The 16208-nt window shown below is 47.8% G+C and overlaps 1 protein-coding gene across 1 annotated transcript; it reads right to left on the bottom strand.

Annotated features, from left to right (window-relative positions):
• Window positions 1–590: 590 nt before the first annotated feature.
• On the bottom strand, window positions 591–16111 carry dhx9 (DEAH (Asp-Glu-Ala-His) box helicase 9). Its single transcript, XM_041948736.1, has 28 exons — window positions 16049–16111; window positions 14689–14846; window positions 14407–14547; window positions 13802–13919; window positions 12851–13005; window positions 12573–12721; window positions 11151–11197; window positions 10841–10977; window positions 10648–10737; window positions 10379–10540; window positions 9707–9784; window positions 9424–9615; window positions 8802–8943; window positions 8272–8354; window positions 7891–8047; window positions 7333–7430; window positions 6954–7167; window positions 6347–6441; window positions 5912–5985; window positions 5343–5495; window positions 4999–5159; window positions 4529–4640; window positions 4275–4436; window positions 3929–4056; window positions 3593–3822; window positions 3363–3478; window positions 2499–2699; window positions 591–1471 (listed from the first exon to the last, which is right to left on the bottom strand). Exons 2-28 carry the CDS (start codon window positions 14806–14808, stop codon window positions 1156–1158), a joined length of 3831 nt encoding a protein of 1276 aa, XP_041804670.1. The 5' UTR covers window positions 14809–14846; window positions 16049–16111; the 3' UTR covers window positions 591–1155.
• Window positions 16112–16208: the final 97 nt, after the last annotated feature.

The raw sequence follows: 16208 nt of genomic DNA on the forward strand, positions 1-16208 counted from the left end.
TACACTGTGATGTTAATAGTTTTACTGAATGGTAGTACTGAATACTTCCACCACAGCTGAGAGCAGGATCAGAGATGAACTGATGAATCCAGAACTTCACCATGACAACCAGATACCACACCGGCCCAGCGGGTCACTCCGGATCCAGATCCGGGTCCAGCAGGCTAGTAAATTCACTCAGACATCGTGTTCATCTCCTCCAGATCCTGGTTCAGGACCCAGAGGAGTTCCCAGGTTACAAGGGATGTAGAACTCCTCCCCTGTGGTCCAGGTCTGTCCTCTGATCATTTCCTGGTTGGACCTGTCTGGAAAACCTCCACCGAGAGACGTCCTGATCACATGCTGAACCATCTCAATTCACCATGAAGGAGCAGCTGTACTCTGAACTGGTCTCCCAGACCAACCAGGTCCCAGGTCAGGGGCCAGAGTATGAGGTCCATACTGGTGCCCCATCCTGAAGGCGGGCCTGTGGCTATGGGACCAGACTTGAGAGCTAACATGGAACCAGGTCTCCAGCCACCACTGAGGACCACTGGTGGAAAATAACATTCAGTCAAGTACTGCATGAAGTACAATTCTGAGGTATTTTTATTGTGTAGTGCGTCATACTTGTATGAGATTTACAGACTCAGTATATGAACAGAAAGTTGTGTTTGAAGACAGAATCTTTATTAAAACGTACAGAAAGTTTAACAGAACAGTGAGCAGAAGAAAAACTTTATGAATCCTCTTCAGTTGAGTCAGATCCGGTGGGAGGGGGGTGCAGCGTCGACCCGTGACAGAGTCCTTCGCTTCTGGAGCGGATCTGAACCCAAACGAACCCTCAGCTTCAGTCACAGTCACGTTTGGCCACATGTCAACGTCCAACAACAGTGAGAAAACCATCAGCTGGAGAAACACGAGACTCCACACCAGCACATTCACACACATGTGATGAAGATGACGGAGCTCCTTCATCAGCTTTAATATCTACTGTGGACACTGACAGCAAGTCCGACCAATCAGAGCACAGACTCCGTTCATCAGGCGCCGCCCGCCAATCAGCTGCTCAGATTCAGCTCCAACATCCACCTCGTTACAAAAAGATTCACAGACACAAACCAAACATGGAGACTTCGATTCGTCCTCAGCAAGTCATGTGATGTCAGCCGGACGTTAATAACCTCCTCTGAACCCTCCTCCACCTCCTCTATAACCTCCTCCTCCATATCCTCCTCCTCCTCTGTATCCTCCTCTGTATCCTCCTCCACCTCCATATCCTCCCCCTCCTCTGTATCCTCCTCCACCTCTGTAACCCCCACCTCCCCTGTACCCTCCTCCTCCCCTGTATCCTCCTCCCCCTGCATATCCTCCCCCTCCTCTGTAACCTCCCCCTCCTCTGTAGCCTCCTCCTCCTCCCCCCTGGTAGCCTCCTCCACCTCCTCCTCCGTCGAAGCGTCCCATCTTCGGAGGTCGAGGACCGTCTCCCATCCTGTGCAGAGAAGTCGGAGGAGAATCAGAATCACACCAGGTGAAACTACGAGGGGCTGAACGACCAGGCTGTCACCTGTTCAGGTACTCAGTGGTTATACGTGACAGGACGGGCTGCAGCTAGCTGTTAGCATGCTAACTACAGTAGATATCTGCAGCACAGCACACAGACGTCTCTGACAAACTCTGGACTCTGGTTTCTGCTTTCTGTGTTCTTATTTGAGGCTTCAGCATGGATTTGATCAACAGTAAAGATTCAGTGGTTAAGATTTAATGTTTCTTGTTGAACATCTCACATAAACTTGATAAAACTACCTGTGCAGTGTAATTCACTGTGTAGTTAACAAAGTTTAAACAAAGAAAAAAATGGTGGCACATGCTTACACCAGAGTTGCTGCAAACATTTAATATTCAACAAGCTGAGGTGATGAATACAGTTTGTCTCTGTAGCATCAACATGAATCCAGCTGATCCAGGAGCTGTTTGTGTTCATGTGAAACGGTGTGTGTGTGTGTCTGTGTGTGTGTTGTCTCTCTATGTCACTGTCGCTCTGTCTCTCATACTCTGTGTTTTGTCTCTGCGTGTCTCTGCATGTCTCTGTTTTGTCTCGGTGTGTCTCTTCGTGTCTGTTTTGTCTCTGTGTGTCTCTGTGTGTCTCTTCATGTCTCTGTTTTGCCTCTTCATGTCTCTGCGTGTCTCTGTTTTGTCTGTTTTGACTCTGTTTTTTCTCTTCGTGTCTCTGTTTTGTCTGTTTTGTCTCTGCGTGTCTCTGTTTTGTCTCTGCGTGTCTCTTCATGTCTCTTTGTGTATCTTTTTTGTCTCTGCGTGTCTCTGTTTTGTCTCTGCATGTTTCTGCATGTCTCTGCGTGTCTCTGTTTTGCCTCTTCATGTCTCTACGTGTCTGTTTTGTCTCTGCGTGTCTCTGTTTTGTCTCTGCTTGCCTCAGCGTGTCTCTGTTTTGTCTCTGTTTTGTCTCTGCGTGTCTCTGTTTTGTCTCTTCATGTCTCTGCGTGTCTCTGTGCGTTCACCTCTGGCTGCTGCTCATCATGTTGAGTCCAGCTGCTGATGGTTTGGACACGTGTCTGATGAGGTTCAGCAGCCGTTCGTTGGTCTGGTCCATCTGTCGGATGTATTCTGGGTCTTTGGTCACTTCCACCACCAGAGCCTCCAGTCCGGCCCGCAGAGCCACGATGGCGCCCGCCACCTCGTGACAAATCCTCAGTTTGATCCTACAATCATTAATGTGAAAGGTGGTCACTCACTTCCTGCGAGTTCAGTCTTTACGTCGGCCTGTTTGGACGAGGACCAATAACTGTCCCGCAGAGAGGAAAATGAACAACGAGCTGGACCTCCTGTAAGGAGTCTTCACACATGCTGGGACAGAGAACTAGAGGCTAGTCCTGGTCCTGGTCCCACTGACATTAACATGCATCCTAAATGATCCGATCACAGGTGGACAGTAAACTGGACGCTCGCTGTCTGATTTCCACGTGGGACGAAGAGGAAGTGATGCACGTGTTTGCAGGTAGAGCAGGAAATGACAACACACTCATGTGGAGACGCGCTGCAATGGCAGGTGTGAAGTGACGGACTGTCCACCTGCGATCGATCAGTCAGGTCACTGCCAGGTGTGAACGTTACCCTGAGCAGCTGTGATCTGATCAGTCTGCAGTGAAACCGATTGATCAACGAGTCAATCAGCAGAAAAAGAACATGAAACTGTTTTGATCATTGATTAGTGAGACAGATACGTTTGTGAGAGTGAATATTTGTCTCCTCATCGTCAGCGACAGGAAACCGAACCGTCGCTCAGCTGAAACGTCTTCAGGAAACTGACGATGAAGCAAACGGTTAATTGATGAATTAAGACAGAAATGACGGAGGTTTCTCACCAGTCGTCCAGCTCCACGATGTCTCCGCTGGAGACGATCTTCTTGCAGGCGAACAGCAGCAGCTGCAGAGGACTGACCAGAGTCATCCCTTTAGCCGAGATCGCTCTGGTTCGGATCTGAGACACAAACCACACACAACACGACACTTTCAAAGACGAGGGAAATGAATTCCAGACTTGTGGATGTTTAGAGGTCACAGACGGCGAGCTGACGAGTCGCCACGAGTCTACCTTCTCGCCGAAGACGAAGAACGGGGAGGGGTAGGTCATGTCGTGGCTGCTGAAGGGGCAGTTGACGGAGGACTTGTGGATGAGGGCGTTGCGCCCCTCTGTGGTCAGGATCTTCCTCTTCTCTTTGTGGTAGCAGACGTTCGGGTACGAGCCGAAGGTCAGCAGAGAAACCACCACGTCCAGGTTGTTGTCCGGTCCGACCGTGTTGAACATCTGAGTCATCAAACACTCTGACGGACACGCAGGAGAACGGAGACCATGACGAGTGTCCGGTTTACAGACTCAGTTTGAACATATCTCTAATAAACAGAGTGAATCAGTGGTGCATTCAGGTACCTTCAGGAAATCCAGAGTTGACCAGGATCTCCTTCAGCTGGACTTTGGCCTCCCAGGTCATCCTCAGAGTCGACATGTTGAGACGTTTGTGTTCACAGAAACGATTTTCTGCCTCCTCACCGTTAATCCTGAACAGGAACCCCACGACAACGACGAGAGCACGACGTCAACAACGATGAGAACACAACAACAACGTCGACACAGCGTTAATGAACACCTCACGGACACAACCATGTCTTTCTCTACAAAACCTCTTCAAGCGGGACTCCAGACTCGGAGCACCACACTGACGTGGGACACGTGACCCCGACCCCACAGCCACCCCCCCACCAGCGCTCAGACCAACCTGACGTCGTCCCAGGCCTGGAAGACGGACAGCAGGGCCACGTGATCGGAGAAGCGGCTGCCCGCAAAGTTTCTGTGGACGAATCCAAGACGTTTCCCCTCACTGATGAAAGGCTCCGGGAAACAGGAAGCGGCCGAGATGGTGCACATGGCATCTCCAACACTAGAGGGAGACACACGGACAGACGTTGGATGACAGGAAACGGGCCGTCAGCTGACGCATCGATACAGTGAGGAGGAGGAGGACAAACTGACTGGAGGATGCAGCCCATGATCATCATCTTCCCCAGCCGAGGCTCGATGGGCAGGCGAGCCAGAATCCGTCCCAGAGGAGTCAGTTCATCATTACTGTCCAGAGCATCCAGCTCTGTCACACAGACAGACACAGAGACATGGAGAGAGACAGAGACAGACAGAGAGACAGAGAGAGAGAGGGAGAGAGAGAGAGAGACAGAGACAGACAGACAGAGAGAGAGAGAGAGAGACAAAGAGAGACACAGAGACAGACAGAGAGAGACAGACAGAGAGAGAGAGACCGAGACAGACAGAGAGACAGAGAGAGACACAAAGAGAGACACAGAGACAGACAGAGAGAGACAGACAGAGAGAGAGAGACAGAGACAGACAGAGAGAGAGAGAGAGAGAGCAGATGACAAAATGTTAATGTTTGACCATATCCAGCCTCTTGTACAAACATCCAGAACACGTCTGAGTGTGTTTTGAACCTTTGAGTGTGTGTTCCGCCTCGATGACGGCGTCCAGTGGCGGCGGCTCGATGGCCTTGGACAGGAAGTGTCCAATGGCTCCGAGTCTCAGCAGTTTGATGCTCAGAGCGACTTCGTGCAGCGGAGTCCTGAAGATCTCTGGAGTCATGTGAGTCTCCAGCCTGCAGACAGACAGACAGACAGACAGGCAGACAGGCAGACAGACAAGCAGACAGACAGACAGTCAGGCAGGCAGACACAGACAGACAGACAGACAGGCAGACAGACAGACCTCTGATCACAGACTGATAGACAGTACCAACAGCTCAGCTGAACACAGACTCAGGAGGTTTTGGGGGTCTCACCTCTCAAAGCGAGCTTGGCTGCAGAGGTGGAAGCAGAATCCAGGTCGGACTCTGCCGGCTCGGCCTTTCCTCTGCTCCAGGTTGGTCTTGGAGGCCCAGACGGTGGCGTAGTTGGTCATGTTGTTGTGGGAGGTGAAGAGCTTCACCTTCTGCCTGTCGGGAAACAACGGTTTGATCTTTAAACTCTGACACAGTGATGGAGGAAGTATTCAGATACTTTACTTCAGTACTACGACAACACTGTCAAAGTCCTGCACTGGAAGTGTTGCATAAACACAAGTATATCTGTATAGTATAATCTGGAACGTGTGAGTATTAAAAGAATAATTACTCGTTCGCACCGCTCCAAACCTCGAGTTTAGTGCAAAGACATGACAAATGACCTCAGACACAGAAGAGTTCATCATTCATTTCCTGTTAATTGAGTAATCAGCTGATCCTTTCACAGTATAGTTTCATACGTGTCAGATGAATGTAGTGAGGTAGAAAAGTAGCATGAAACAAATACTCTCAGATAAAGACCAGCACTCGAGTAAATGTACTTAGTTACATTCCCCCGCTGCTCTTACTTGCAGGAGTCGATGACGTAGACGACGTCGTTGATGGTGATGCTCGTCTCTGCGATGTTGGTGGACAGAATCACCTGCAGGTTAGACAACAGAACAGTAACACAGCCGCCCCCGTCCAGCTGGAGCCTGCTGGACTGTTCAGGGCCAGAACCAAAGTGAACCCTGAAACAGTTCTGTAGGTTGTTCACAGCAGGTCTGTCACTCCATCAACAACTAGCTAAAACACACAAACATGACAAACATGTGCCGTCATGTTCTGGCTTCTGGTGGCTTTTATGCACGATGTTGAAAAGGAGTAAAAATGTCCTCTTATTTGAATAAAATGGTGATGTGAGGGACGTGATCTTTCCATGTTGTCAGTACTGCATCTAAAATTAACTGAATTTCAATAAACAACAGAAATTTCAGTATTTTTCCATCTTCAGCGTCTCTGACCTTCCTGATGCTGTCAGGAACTGGCTCAAACACCCTCCTCTGCTCCTCCCGGGGGATCTGCGAGTGGAGCGGCAGGATCCGGTACCGGTTACTTCCTGGAAAAAATAAAAAAACCAGACACCTTCCATCACAGTGGGACTGCACTCTGTACTCCACACATGTGTTCAACTACAGTTAGAGACACATGTTTGAACTCAACACGGTTTTGGGGGTGTTTCATGTTCTTGTGGTATTCAGGATTTGATCAGAGTTCAGTTTTGAGGGCTCATTTCTTCTCATGAACTAAACCTCCAAATATGTTCTGGACGGCAGGTTTCAGGACCAGTTCAACCAAATCATGACAGAAAAGACATGATCTTCACTTCTCCAGTCAGAGTTCTAGTGTCATCTGTTCAGGTTTGGAGATTTCTGCCCCCACCATGATGAAATGGAAACAGCCTCCACTTCCATGTTTATTCTGGATCTTTCAGAGAGACCAGAAGTAACTGTCAGCTGTTTTAAATGGGACTATTTCCTCAGGAGAAAGGATCCAACCCTTCAGGTGTCAGGTGAGCGTGTGTAGTGTGGTGTGGCGTGGCGTGGCGTGGCGTGGCGTGGCATTACGTACCAAAGTGTGGGTTGGTCTCCAGGTGTCTCTGCATGGAGTAGATGAGGTTCCAGCCGGGCAGGAAGATGAGCACGGCTCCGGCCACCTGCAGCGTCTCGATGTACTTCAGAAGAGCCTCCACCAGCTCGAAGGACGTCTCCTTCTCGTTAATCTGAGCCATCGAACGCTTCGTTTCCGGCGTGTACTCCGGCCCACAGATCACATTACAGTTCGTCTGCAGAGGACGAAGGAAGAAAAACAGGAGAACTGAGGTCGTTCTAGATTTGAGTCTGACGGTGACTCTGTTTCAGTCACTCTGAGCTGCAGAACCAGAACCATCAGACAGCTGAAGTCCAGGCTCAGACACAATAACTGCACCATCAGAGGAAAGGCTGCTCACATCTTCCTCTCCCCCCTCCTCGTCTTTCTCTTTCTTCTTGCGGTCCATCGGCGGAGGGACGAAGTTGGTCATCTGGATGCAATCCTCCAGGAAATACTCTAAAACACAAGAAGTGCTTTTAACACAGAAAACTTGTCAGGCCTGAAAGCTCCTGCAGTCACAACCCTTTAATGATGACGAGGAACTTTCTCATCATCGGCCTCTGTTCTGTTCGTACAACCCTTCAGTTTCATTTCTCACTGTGCTTCATGAAAACTGATGGATCGCAGCAGGAACATCAGAAAGAGTGAGAGATGTGTTATCATACTGATATAACATAATGATAAATGAATGAATATAAAGAACAATCAAGGGGAAAATGGGATGGGCACATTTTAAGCTTGTTATTTAAGTTTAGGTCTATTAACGTTCGTTAGAAAGTATTACCAAAATTAACAGACTGAATTCGACCTAATAGCAGGAGTGCGTATGGAGGGAAGAGAAACTCTGGTCTGGATCAAAGGCCATCGCTGACCTCAGTGACTCAGACACTCAATAAACCCACAAATGAGACGGCACCTTGAACAGGGAAGGTGCGTCCGAACACCTCGATGATGGGGCAGCTGAAGAAGTACTCTCTGAACATGGTGGTGTCGATGGTGGCCGACATGAGGATGATTCGGACCTCTGGGTAGGCCTGGACCACGTCTCTGAGGACCACCATCAGGAAGTCCGTCTGCACAGACACACAGAGGGTCAAAACAGGAAGCTGGACAATTTAACGTGAACCACTGCAAAAACCCCACGACGCGACTCCAGTGGATCCACCAGATCAGTGGTTCCGTTATGGACTGAGAGCCTTTAAGGTGAAGCAATGTGTACTCGCTATATAAGTACATATAAACCTGCTGTGTACAGTAAATATACTGTAAATGTACTTGAGAGGGTGAATGAACTCACATTGATGTCTCTCTCGTGAATCTCATCGACGATAACGTGACTGATGCCTCTGATTCCTGCTTCAAGCTTCCGCAGCAAAACACCTGAAACACAAAAGCTGCTGATCAGCATCCTGCTGACACGCAACAGGAGACCTGATCAAAGTCAACGGGTTCAGTTCTCTGAAGTCGAACTCTGCAAACTGCTGCAGGCTGCTTAGCTTTTAGTGATGACTGATGACATCAGTCCTGGATTTGGTGTGAGTGACAACTGAAATAGCTCTCACTTCAGCTCACTTCAGCAGCTTATCAGGCAGTTTTGATCAGAATACTGTGGGCCTGATGCAGCGGGGGGACGCCATCAATGCTACATATGTGGCTTTGAGTCACGGGGTCGTGCACACGGTGCCGAGGTCATCGGATGAGCGCCGGCTAATGCTAGCTGCCCTCTTTCTTTCTATTATGCAGGGTGAACACACGGCAGCTGATGAAACACCATGAACGAAATGTAAACTAAGCAATCAGAGCTGACGTTGGAGTCCGTTTACGTACCGACGGTGCAGAAGAGGATGCTGGCGTGGGGTCGAGGGAGGACGGACTCAAAGCGGACGCTGTAGCCACAGCTTTTCCCAAGATCCTCTCCTCTCTCGTAGGCGACTCGCTCGGCCACCGACACGGCGCTGATCCTCCGGGGCTGCAGAGAAAGAGAGTTACCAGCCGAGTGAACCAGCAGAGAACAGACCCAGAAAGTACACATCAACAGACATCTGAAGGATTTTTGTAAGACGGCTGTTATTCTGTCAGTTATTAATCATCATCATTAATCTTACAAACTCCAGACTGTGTGTGGGACCACTCATCCAAACAGAAGGAGCAGAGTAAAAAGCTTTTCGTTCATGTCATCAAGTTGAATGTAGTTGAACATTATTGAATGATCTTGAAGGTTATTCCTGACACTCACCAGAAGGGGGCGTATGCTTATCAAACCAAGTTATCCCAGTTGTTCATTTTCAATAAAGGTTAGAAAATTTGAATAATTCATTTTTCATGTTGAAATGGCTTCGCTTTGAGTGTAATTAGTCAGAAAAGTACTGACCTATTGCATTTGATGTCCAGGCTACAGGTCAACACCACCTGAAAATTTCTGTGGGAGTCGGATGCTTTGAGCCGTTACCTGGGTGACGACGATGTTGCAGTCAGACGCTGTGCCTCCTTTGACGAAGCGGTCCAGGATGTACTGAGGAACCTGAGTGGTTTTACCGCAGCCTGTCGCTCCTCTGATGATCACCACGGGGTTGTTGTTGATGGCGTCCATGATCTCCTCCTCAAACCGTTTGACGGGCAGCTGGTCACGGTCTGCCAGGATCTGAACCACAGAAGTTCTACATTTGCACATTCTTGTCTGAGTAAAGAACCAGAGGAGGACTGAACGACCGTCATCCTGAAACCACACTGACCTTCTGCAGGTCGTCGTCATGTTCCAGCTGGTACATCAGCTCATCGTGCAGGTCGCCACTGATCTGCTCCGGGGTGCACTGGAGAAGGGAAATATCTCAGGTCACTCTGTGACATCACTGCAGAGCAGCCAATAGCAGCATCCTCTCTCGTTAATAACTGGTTTTCAAACACGGACTGTGATAACGAGCCCACACAGGTTGAATACCTGCGACTCCCCACAGCCAGGTAGAACTGAAGAAGCCCTTTGGATGAGAGGAGCTTCTACGACCAGCTGCCTTTGATTCAACCCTTCGTGGATATTTTTACTGGGTTTTGGTGGCCTGCCTGCTGGTATCTGTTTACTGGCCACACAAAGCTTGTTTCCTTCATCATTATATCTTCACTTCAGGCTCTCTGTCCTTTTGTTTTATCAAGAAGTAAAGACAGAAAGAGCTTTTTCATGTTGATTCTGAGCCAAAATAAACAGTGTCACTGAAACAAGCTTTGTTCTTCATCTTGGTATAAGATTTTAATGCCGATGGACACTTTTGGACACATGTTGTCCAGCCTCTGCTATCTGCAGGCAAACCACCTGTCATGAATCAGCAAAATACTGAATTTCTGCCAATAATTAACAATAAACTGATGACAAATAAAAGAAGACCAGTCCGCCGGCCCCTCCAGTTACTCACAAAGGCCAGCGGTCCCTCGTCGATGTTGCTGCTGGTCCAGGGGTTCCAGTTGACCTGCGGAGGCGACCAGGGCACGACCCCGGCTCCGCTCTGACGCTGTGACGGCTCAAACGTCGCCATCTTCCCCTGAACCAGAGACACCGAGCTGCTGGGGTCTGCAGGCTGGACAGGATGAACCAGGTTATACTCTCAATATACAGGTCACGGTCTTTACCCGAGCCGTGAGGCGGATCAACACACTGACCGGTGGTCAGTTTCAGGTGACTCACAGGTGAGGGGATGTTAACTCCAAGCTCCTGCATGAAACTGGCCAGCTGCTGCTGCAGGTCCGGAGACACGCTGACCTCGAACGCCTCCAGCTGGACAGAAAACACACAACAGCAGAGTGAAACGCCGACACGCACGCAGCAGATCTCTCAGCTACGTGCATGAAGCAATGCTTCAGATCTCCCGCTGACATACGGTTTCTCCTTCCTTCTTCTTGGTGACTCCTGAATACGCCTCGATGACTCCCAGGTGGTAAAGCTGTCGGATCAGAGACAGAGCACACGACTGAGCCGCCAGCTTCTTGTTGGAACCGTGTTCTCGAGCCGTGATCCCTGCAGAAGAGACGGAGCGCAAACTGCTGTCACAGATGACTCGCATTAAAAACACAGAAAATGGCAGTGAGGAGGACAGCTAGCAAACATGGAGGTAAACAACGCAAATACATTATACAAATCTGCTTTGCAAACTTTTCACATTCAACTAACGATGAGAAACTGCTTCTTACTTCTGCCGAGCTGCTTCACAAACAGCTGCATCTCTGCTATGAAGCTCCTGCAGACACAAACACAAACAGCACAGCTTCACCTCGTGTGCTTTTCAAAATGAACCCAGAAACGATGTGGGAGGAAAAGTGAAGCGATAAACTCACCGGCTGTGTTCTCAGGAGGAAGCCTGTATGTTTTTCTGCCAGACTTGGGATTAAAAAACACCAATCAGCAGCTCTGACTCAGGTTCTCCTGGCTGCTCTCTCACCTGCGGTGAACAGCGACACCAGAAATCACAACCAGACTCCACTGAGCCGCGAGCTGCACCCATGGGACAGCTTTAGTTCACCTAAACGCTGTCCCATGTCTTCCTTCAGTGTGGTTGTGAGTTCTGGCATCACCTCGTGTTCTCTGACGGAGCAGGAAACTCACCTCAAACTCCAATTATTCAACCCCTGCCCACTTCACCAGCTAAATGTTGCCTGTTTTCTAACAGCCAAAATCTGGCTGGTGGTTCTCTTACATCTCCACCTCCTCTGGGTCTGCTCTCTGCTGGTTTAAACTGTGTGAACAGTTCTGGTGTGACATCAGCGTTGAGATCTCTCTGGTGTAGCCGACACACTCTGGAGGTCTCTGGGTTTACAGCAGTCCAGCAGAAAAACATACAGGAACATCCTGACCAACATCTGCACACCGAGAACGGGATTTCAACCACCAAACAACTCATTTCACTTCATACACACCGGCTGCGTCGTACAGAGAGAAGACGTCAGAGGTGTGTGGTCTGCAGAGTGAATGTGATAAAACTGCTGTTTTCTACAGAACTGATGTGTCAACACCAGGACGTATGACGTGATGTAAGCCGATGAGCCCAGAAACAGCTGCTGTGTGTTTGCTTCAAGAGGCTGGAACCTCTGACAGGTTCTCGTTCTGGTTCGAGTCAGTGAGGAACTAAACCTCTTTTAACAGGATTGATCTCTGATCACTGGGTTTAATGACACCCAACACAAATAAAGGTTCTGTGACCACAGAAGCAGAAAAGAAAGCAAAGGAAGAAGAAACAGCAGATGAGAGAAGAATAATGAAGAAGCAGCAAAGGAAACAGCAGAAGAAGAAGAAGAAGAAGAAGAGGAAGAAGAAGAAGAAGAGGAAGAAGAAGAAGAAGAGGAAGAAGAGGAAGAAGAGGAAGAGGAAGAGGAAGAAGAAGAAGAAGAAGAAGAAGAAGAAGAAGAAGAAGAAGATGTGCATTAAATGCAAATCAGTTTTATGGGAAACAGTTTGTAGATGACTCAATCATGAAAATGAATCACCTGACAATGCTGACCTAATGCAGGTGATTAACTCGGTGTGAACATAGAACATCTAGTCTACCATCAGCTCACACGGTATCTGACTGGATTTGGTGTGAAATTTGCTGCTGGTCTAAGGTTTCTGATCCAGACCTGTTGTGGTCTGGTCCCACTTGGCAGTATTTATACTCAGCGCTGGTTTTCTCCTTTTGGAAGAACTGGTTCAGACGGGCCTTGGCGTTCTCCAGGGTCCAGTTACCGTGGAGATTAGCGTTGAGGTCCACTTCCTCTGACTCCAGAGTCTGCAGGGAGGAAACAGCATTTCAGTGTTTCCTGTGTATGAAAGCAGTTAGCTGTCACACCAGAACACATTCGCTTTTCCAGAACATATGTTTTGGATTTCAGTGAGTTGGCTGGATTTTGTGTCGTACCGCCTGTGCTTCCTGTTCGTCTCTCTTGGCATAGTACTCCTTCAGGTTGGCTCCTCTGTCCCACTGAGCTGCTCCTGCTCCTCCTGCTCCTCCTGCTCCTCCTCCTGAGTAACCGAGTCCAGTCACTCCTGGTACCGGCCCACTGCAGCTGGACTCTAACAACAACAGACAAACATATCATCTATTTTCTTTAACTGTCCACATGTCTTCAGAGAACCAGAGAAAACAGGATCCAGGACCAGTGTACGGGTCTCTCAGCCTCACCTTGGTGCTCTGACCACCTGGCAGGACACTACAGGTGAAGCTTTTGCTGTTTTGAAGATAAATACACTGAGTCTGTAATGGACAATGTCAGATTCTACATGGACACTCGTGTCCCGACGCAGACCATGTGCTCCTACAGTCAGACATCACGCTTTACTTATATTCTCCACAGAAACTGAGTTTACAGTCTTTCATTTCTCTTCACTTCCACTCAGAGTGAACGTGAGAAGGTCCGCTTTGTTTGATCATTGAAAATAAGACTATTCAAGGTATGAAGTTCAATTATAAACCATTCAAGAGAGAGCAAGGAGAGGTCTTTGTCAGGTTTCATGTTGTCTTCTCTCTCAACAATCTCTACCACTATCAAAACAAGCAATCCAAGCTGACCAATCGCAGCTCTTGTTGTCTCCACATGCTTTCTCTGTAGAAATCATAGTCCCAACATGTAGTTTCATTTTTGACGAGGCACACGTCAGGTACAATGTAGCTGCTGAAGGTACGGGGTAAAGACAGCTGCCAAGACACAATACAGGAATAAACTGGACAACAACCACGTGGACGTGATGTTCAGGACACGTGGAAGAGGCTGCAAACAATCACAGACTACACAGCAAATCCAAGTTTCCACAGCAAACCCCAAACACACCAGATGCAGGACCTGTAGGCTCTGGTAAGAGAAAATAATACCTTTCTCAGCTTTGACTACAAGGTGAGGTGGCAGAGGACCGCTCAAAGGGAGGTTTCCGAACCCACCGTCTCCTCCTCGTCCTCCCCTGTCAGGTTGGTCAGCGTCTGGAGTGCTCACCTGGTGACATAAGATTCAGATTTGAACAATTCAATGAATGACGTGATCCACAAACTGAGCTTTTTAATACGGCATCAGACTTCTAACTGAGACATCAGACTCTCGTCTTTCTGGTCATTTTCAAAAATTATGTCCTGTTTTAAGAATAACACACAGCGGTGTGTACAAGTGAAAAGCTTCAACATATGACGTCTCTCTCTATCAAAGCAGTCAAGCAGTATCTAAAGTTAACACGAGGGCGTAACAATGAAAACACTCCATGTGTTTTACTTTTTTTTTTTTTACTATAGTAGGGTGTGTTTAAGGGTTAAACAGTAAACTCTCTGAAACTGTTGCATGATAAAGTCCTGTCACTGCAGCTCAGGGTGCTGAAAGTCAAAGCTGTAAACGCTTACAGATGGCCTGGTTCCTGTAGCCTTTTCAAACCTGATATAATTAATCATTGTTTATCTCATAATTTAAAGAACAATGGGAATCGTGTGCTGACCCCCACAGCCGGGACCTCTGCTGTGCTCATTTCCCCGATTCGGACCAGGTAATTAACGAAGTCCCTGGCAGCGTTGGTCTGAGCGTCCTTCTTGTTGGTGGAGTTGCCCATCCCGATGTAGTTGAAGCCATCAACACGGACCTGCACAGAGGAGTGTTTAGGATAGAAAACAGGCTGGAGACAGGCAGCCCAGCACCCTTTAACTTTGTGTTGAAGGACCTGAACTGAGCACACATATGACAGAACAGTCAGTCAGATGTTCAGCAAAGACAGAAAACTCACCTCACACATAAACTTCTGCCTGTTTTTGTTCCCTGCAGCTCGGATGTCGTAGTTGGGGGTCAGTTTCTTTTTTCCACACCAGGCATACAGGAAGTTCTTGATGTCCGCCATGGTGGACATACGGGCAGGGAAGTTCCCGCCTCTGTAGACGCTTCTATCTGAGAAATGGAAAAACTCCTGACAGTTAACTAATAAACTTCTTCAAAAGCAATGACACGCTTCTCGTCTGGGATCAGACCTGATGCCACTGGTGTCATTACATGAACTGTTGTATGTTTCGGTAAACCTGCTGTTTCGGTGACTGAATGTGTGGAACCAACTGACAAACTTTTAAACAGACGTCTGTCAGATTAAAATGGGAACAGTTGTGGCAGTTTCATCAATGCCAAGCATTTTGTGTGACTATGACTTGTGCTGCCTTCCAATACTCATATACAACACTATTTAGTATGCTGCAAATGGCTTTATAAGAGCAGCTGCAGTATGAACAAAAAGCAAAAAGACAAAGAATGTGATCTGGAACACAGCCTTGGTCTTGAGTTCCCTTCCAGACTTTGTAGAAACACATCACAACAGCCCTTACCAAACTCCACCCATAAATCAGCACCTTTTCTGCTTCGCTCACCTACTGAATATCCGACTGTAATGTCGTGGCTTTTATTATGAATGAATAACATCTTCAATCGGATTCAGGACAGAATCAGCACACAACATGATGTTATTTCAGCAGCAGACACTACTGATTTATAAAAGGTTGTATATCGTGTCAGATAAAGGTAACCTTACTCCCTTAAATTTCCCAAGTTTTTCAATGGAGTTTGGCTGTCAGTGACGAACACTCTGAGACAGTGGATCCGAATAAATATCAACATATAACGTTACAAGACGATAAAACTGAACTTAGTGGCAATATTCTTTTCCTTTGACTCTAAACGTGATTTCTCGCCATTTACCACAGATCCGACGAGACGTTTGCAGCTAATGTTAGCATACACACCGGTTTAGCTTTAGCAAACCTCGGACTGACGCTACCGTTAGCTTACGACTGAAACATGAAATCAACTATTAGTGTTATGCCACATCTTTTATACACACATGAGTCACTTACACACTGCATCTTGTTTCAAAGAACGTGTCATAAATGTTCTTACTTTACACAGAAGGGAATTTCAGTTCAGTTAGGTAAGGCTAACAATAGCTGAATCAATGACTGAAAAAACAAACTTGTTAAGCCAATGCTAACTTTTTGCTAGCTAGCATTGAATTATTTGCTCTGACGCAGATTTTGAGATACCTTACTGCAGTTAATAGCTAGCAGCAACACGATAAAAAATGAAAGTCATCAAATGTGTTTACTAACCGTAGCTTTATTGCCCACAATCAGTCCAGACAGACAGATCCTCTCCTTCACTGTCGACGCTGCTCGTAAAGTCGCTTGGTTTCGCAGCACCGCCACCTACAGGACTGGAGTGTGAACATCAGCTCAGCAACATTGAAACCTGTTAGTTGTTGTACATGAG

The sequence above is a fragment of the Chelmon rostratus genome, chromosome 12 (genome assembly GCF_017976325.1).
Source record: "Chelmon rostratus isolate fCheRos1 chromosome 12, fCheRos1.pri, whole genome shotgun sequence".
Lineage (NCBI taxonomy): Eukaryota > Metazoa > Chordata > Actinopteri > Chaetodontiformes > Chaetodontidae > Chelmon > Chelmon rostratus.

What these genes read in the sequence shown, in the direction of transcription:
- dhx9 (XM_041948736.1), bottom strand. Translation starts at nt 14,808, where the DNA reads ATGTCCACCATGGCGGACATCAAGAACTTCCTGTATGCCTGGTGTGGA. An exon ending in GCAACATCGTCGTCACCCAG is followed by an intron (nt 8,944 to 9,423) that starts GTAACGGCTCAA and finishes CTTTCTCTGCAG; the next exon opens with CCCCGGAGGATCAGCGCCGT. An exon ending in GGCGGAACACACACTCAAAG is followed by an intron (nt 4,641 to 4,998) that starts GTTCAAAACACA and finishes TCTGTGTGACAG; the next exon opens with AGCTGGATGCTCTGGACAGT.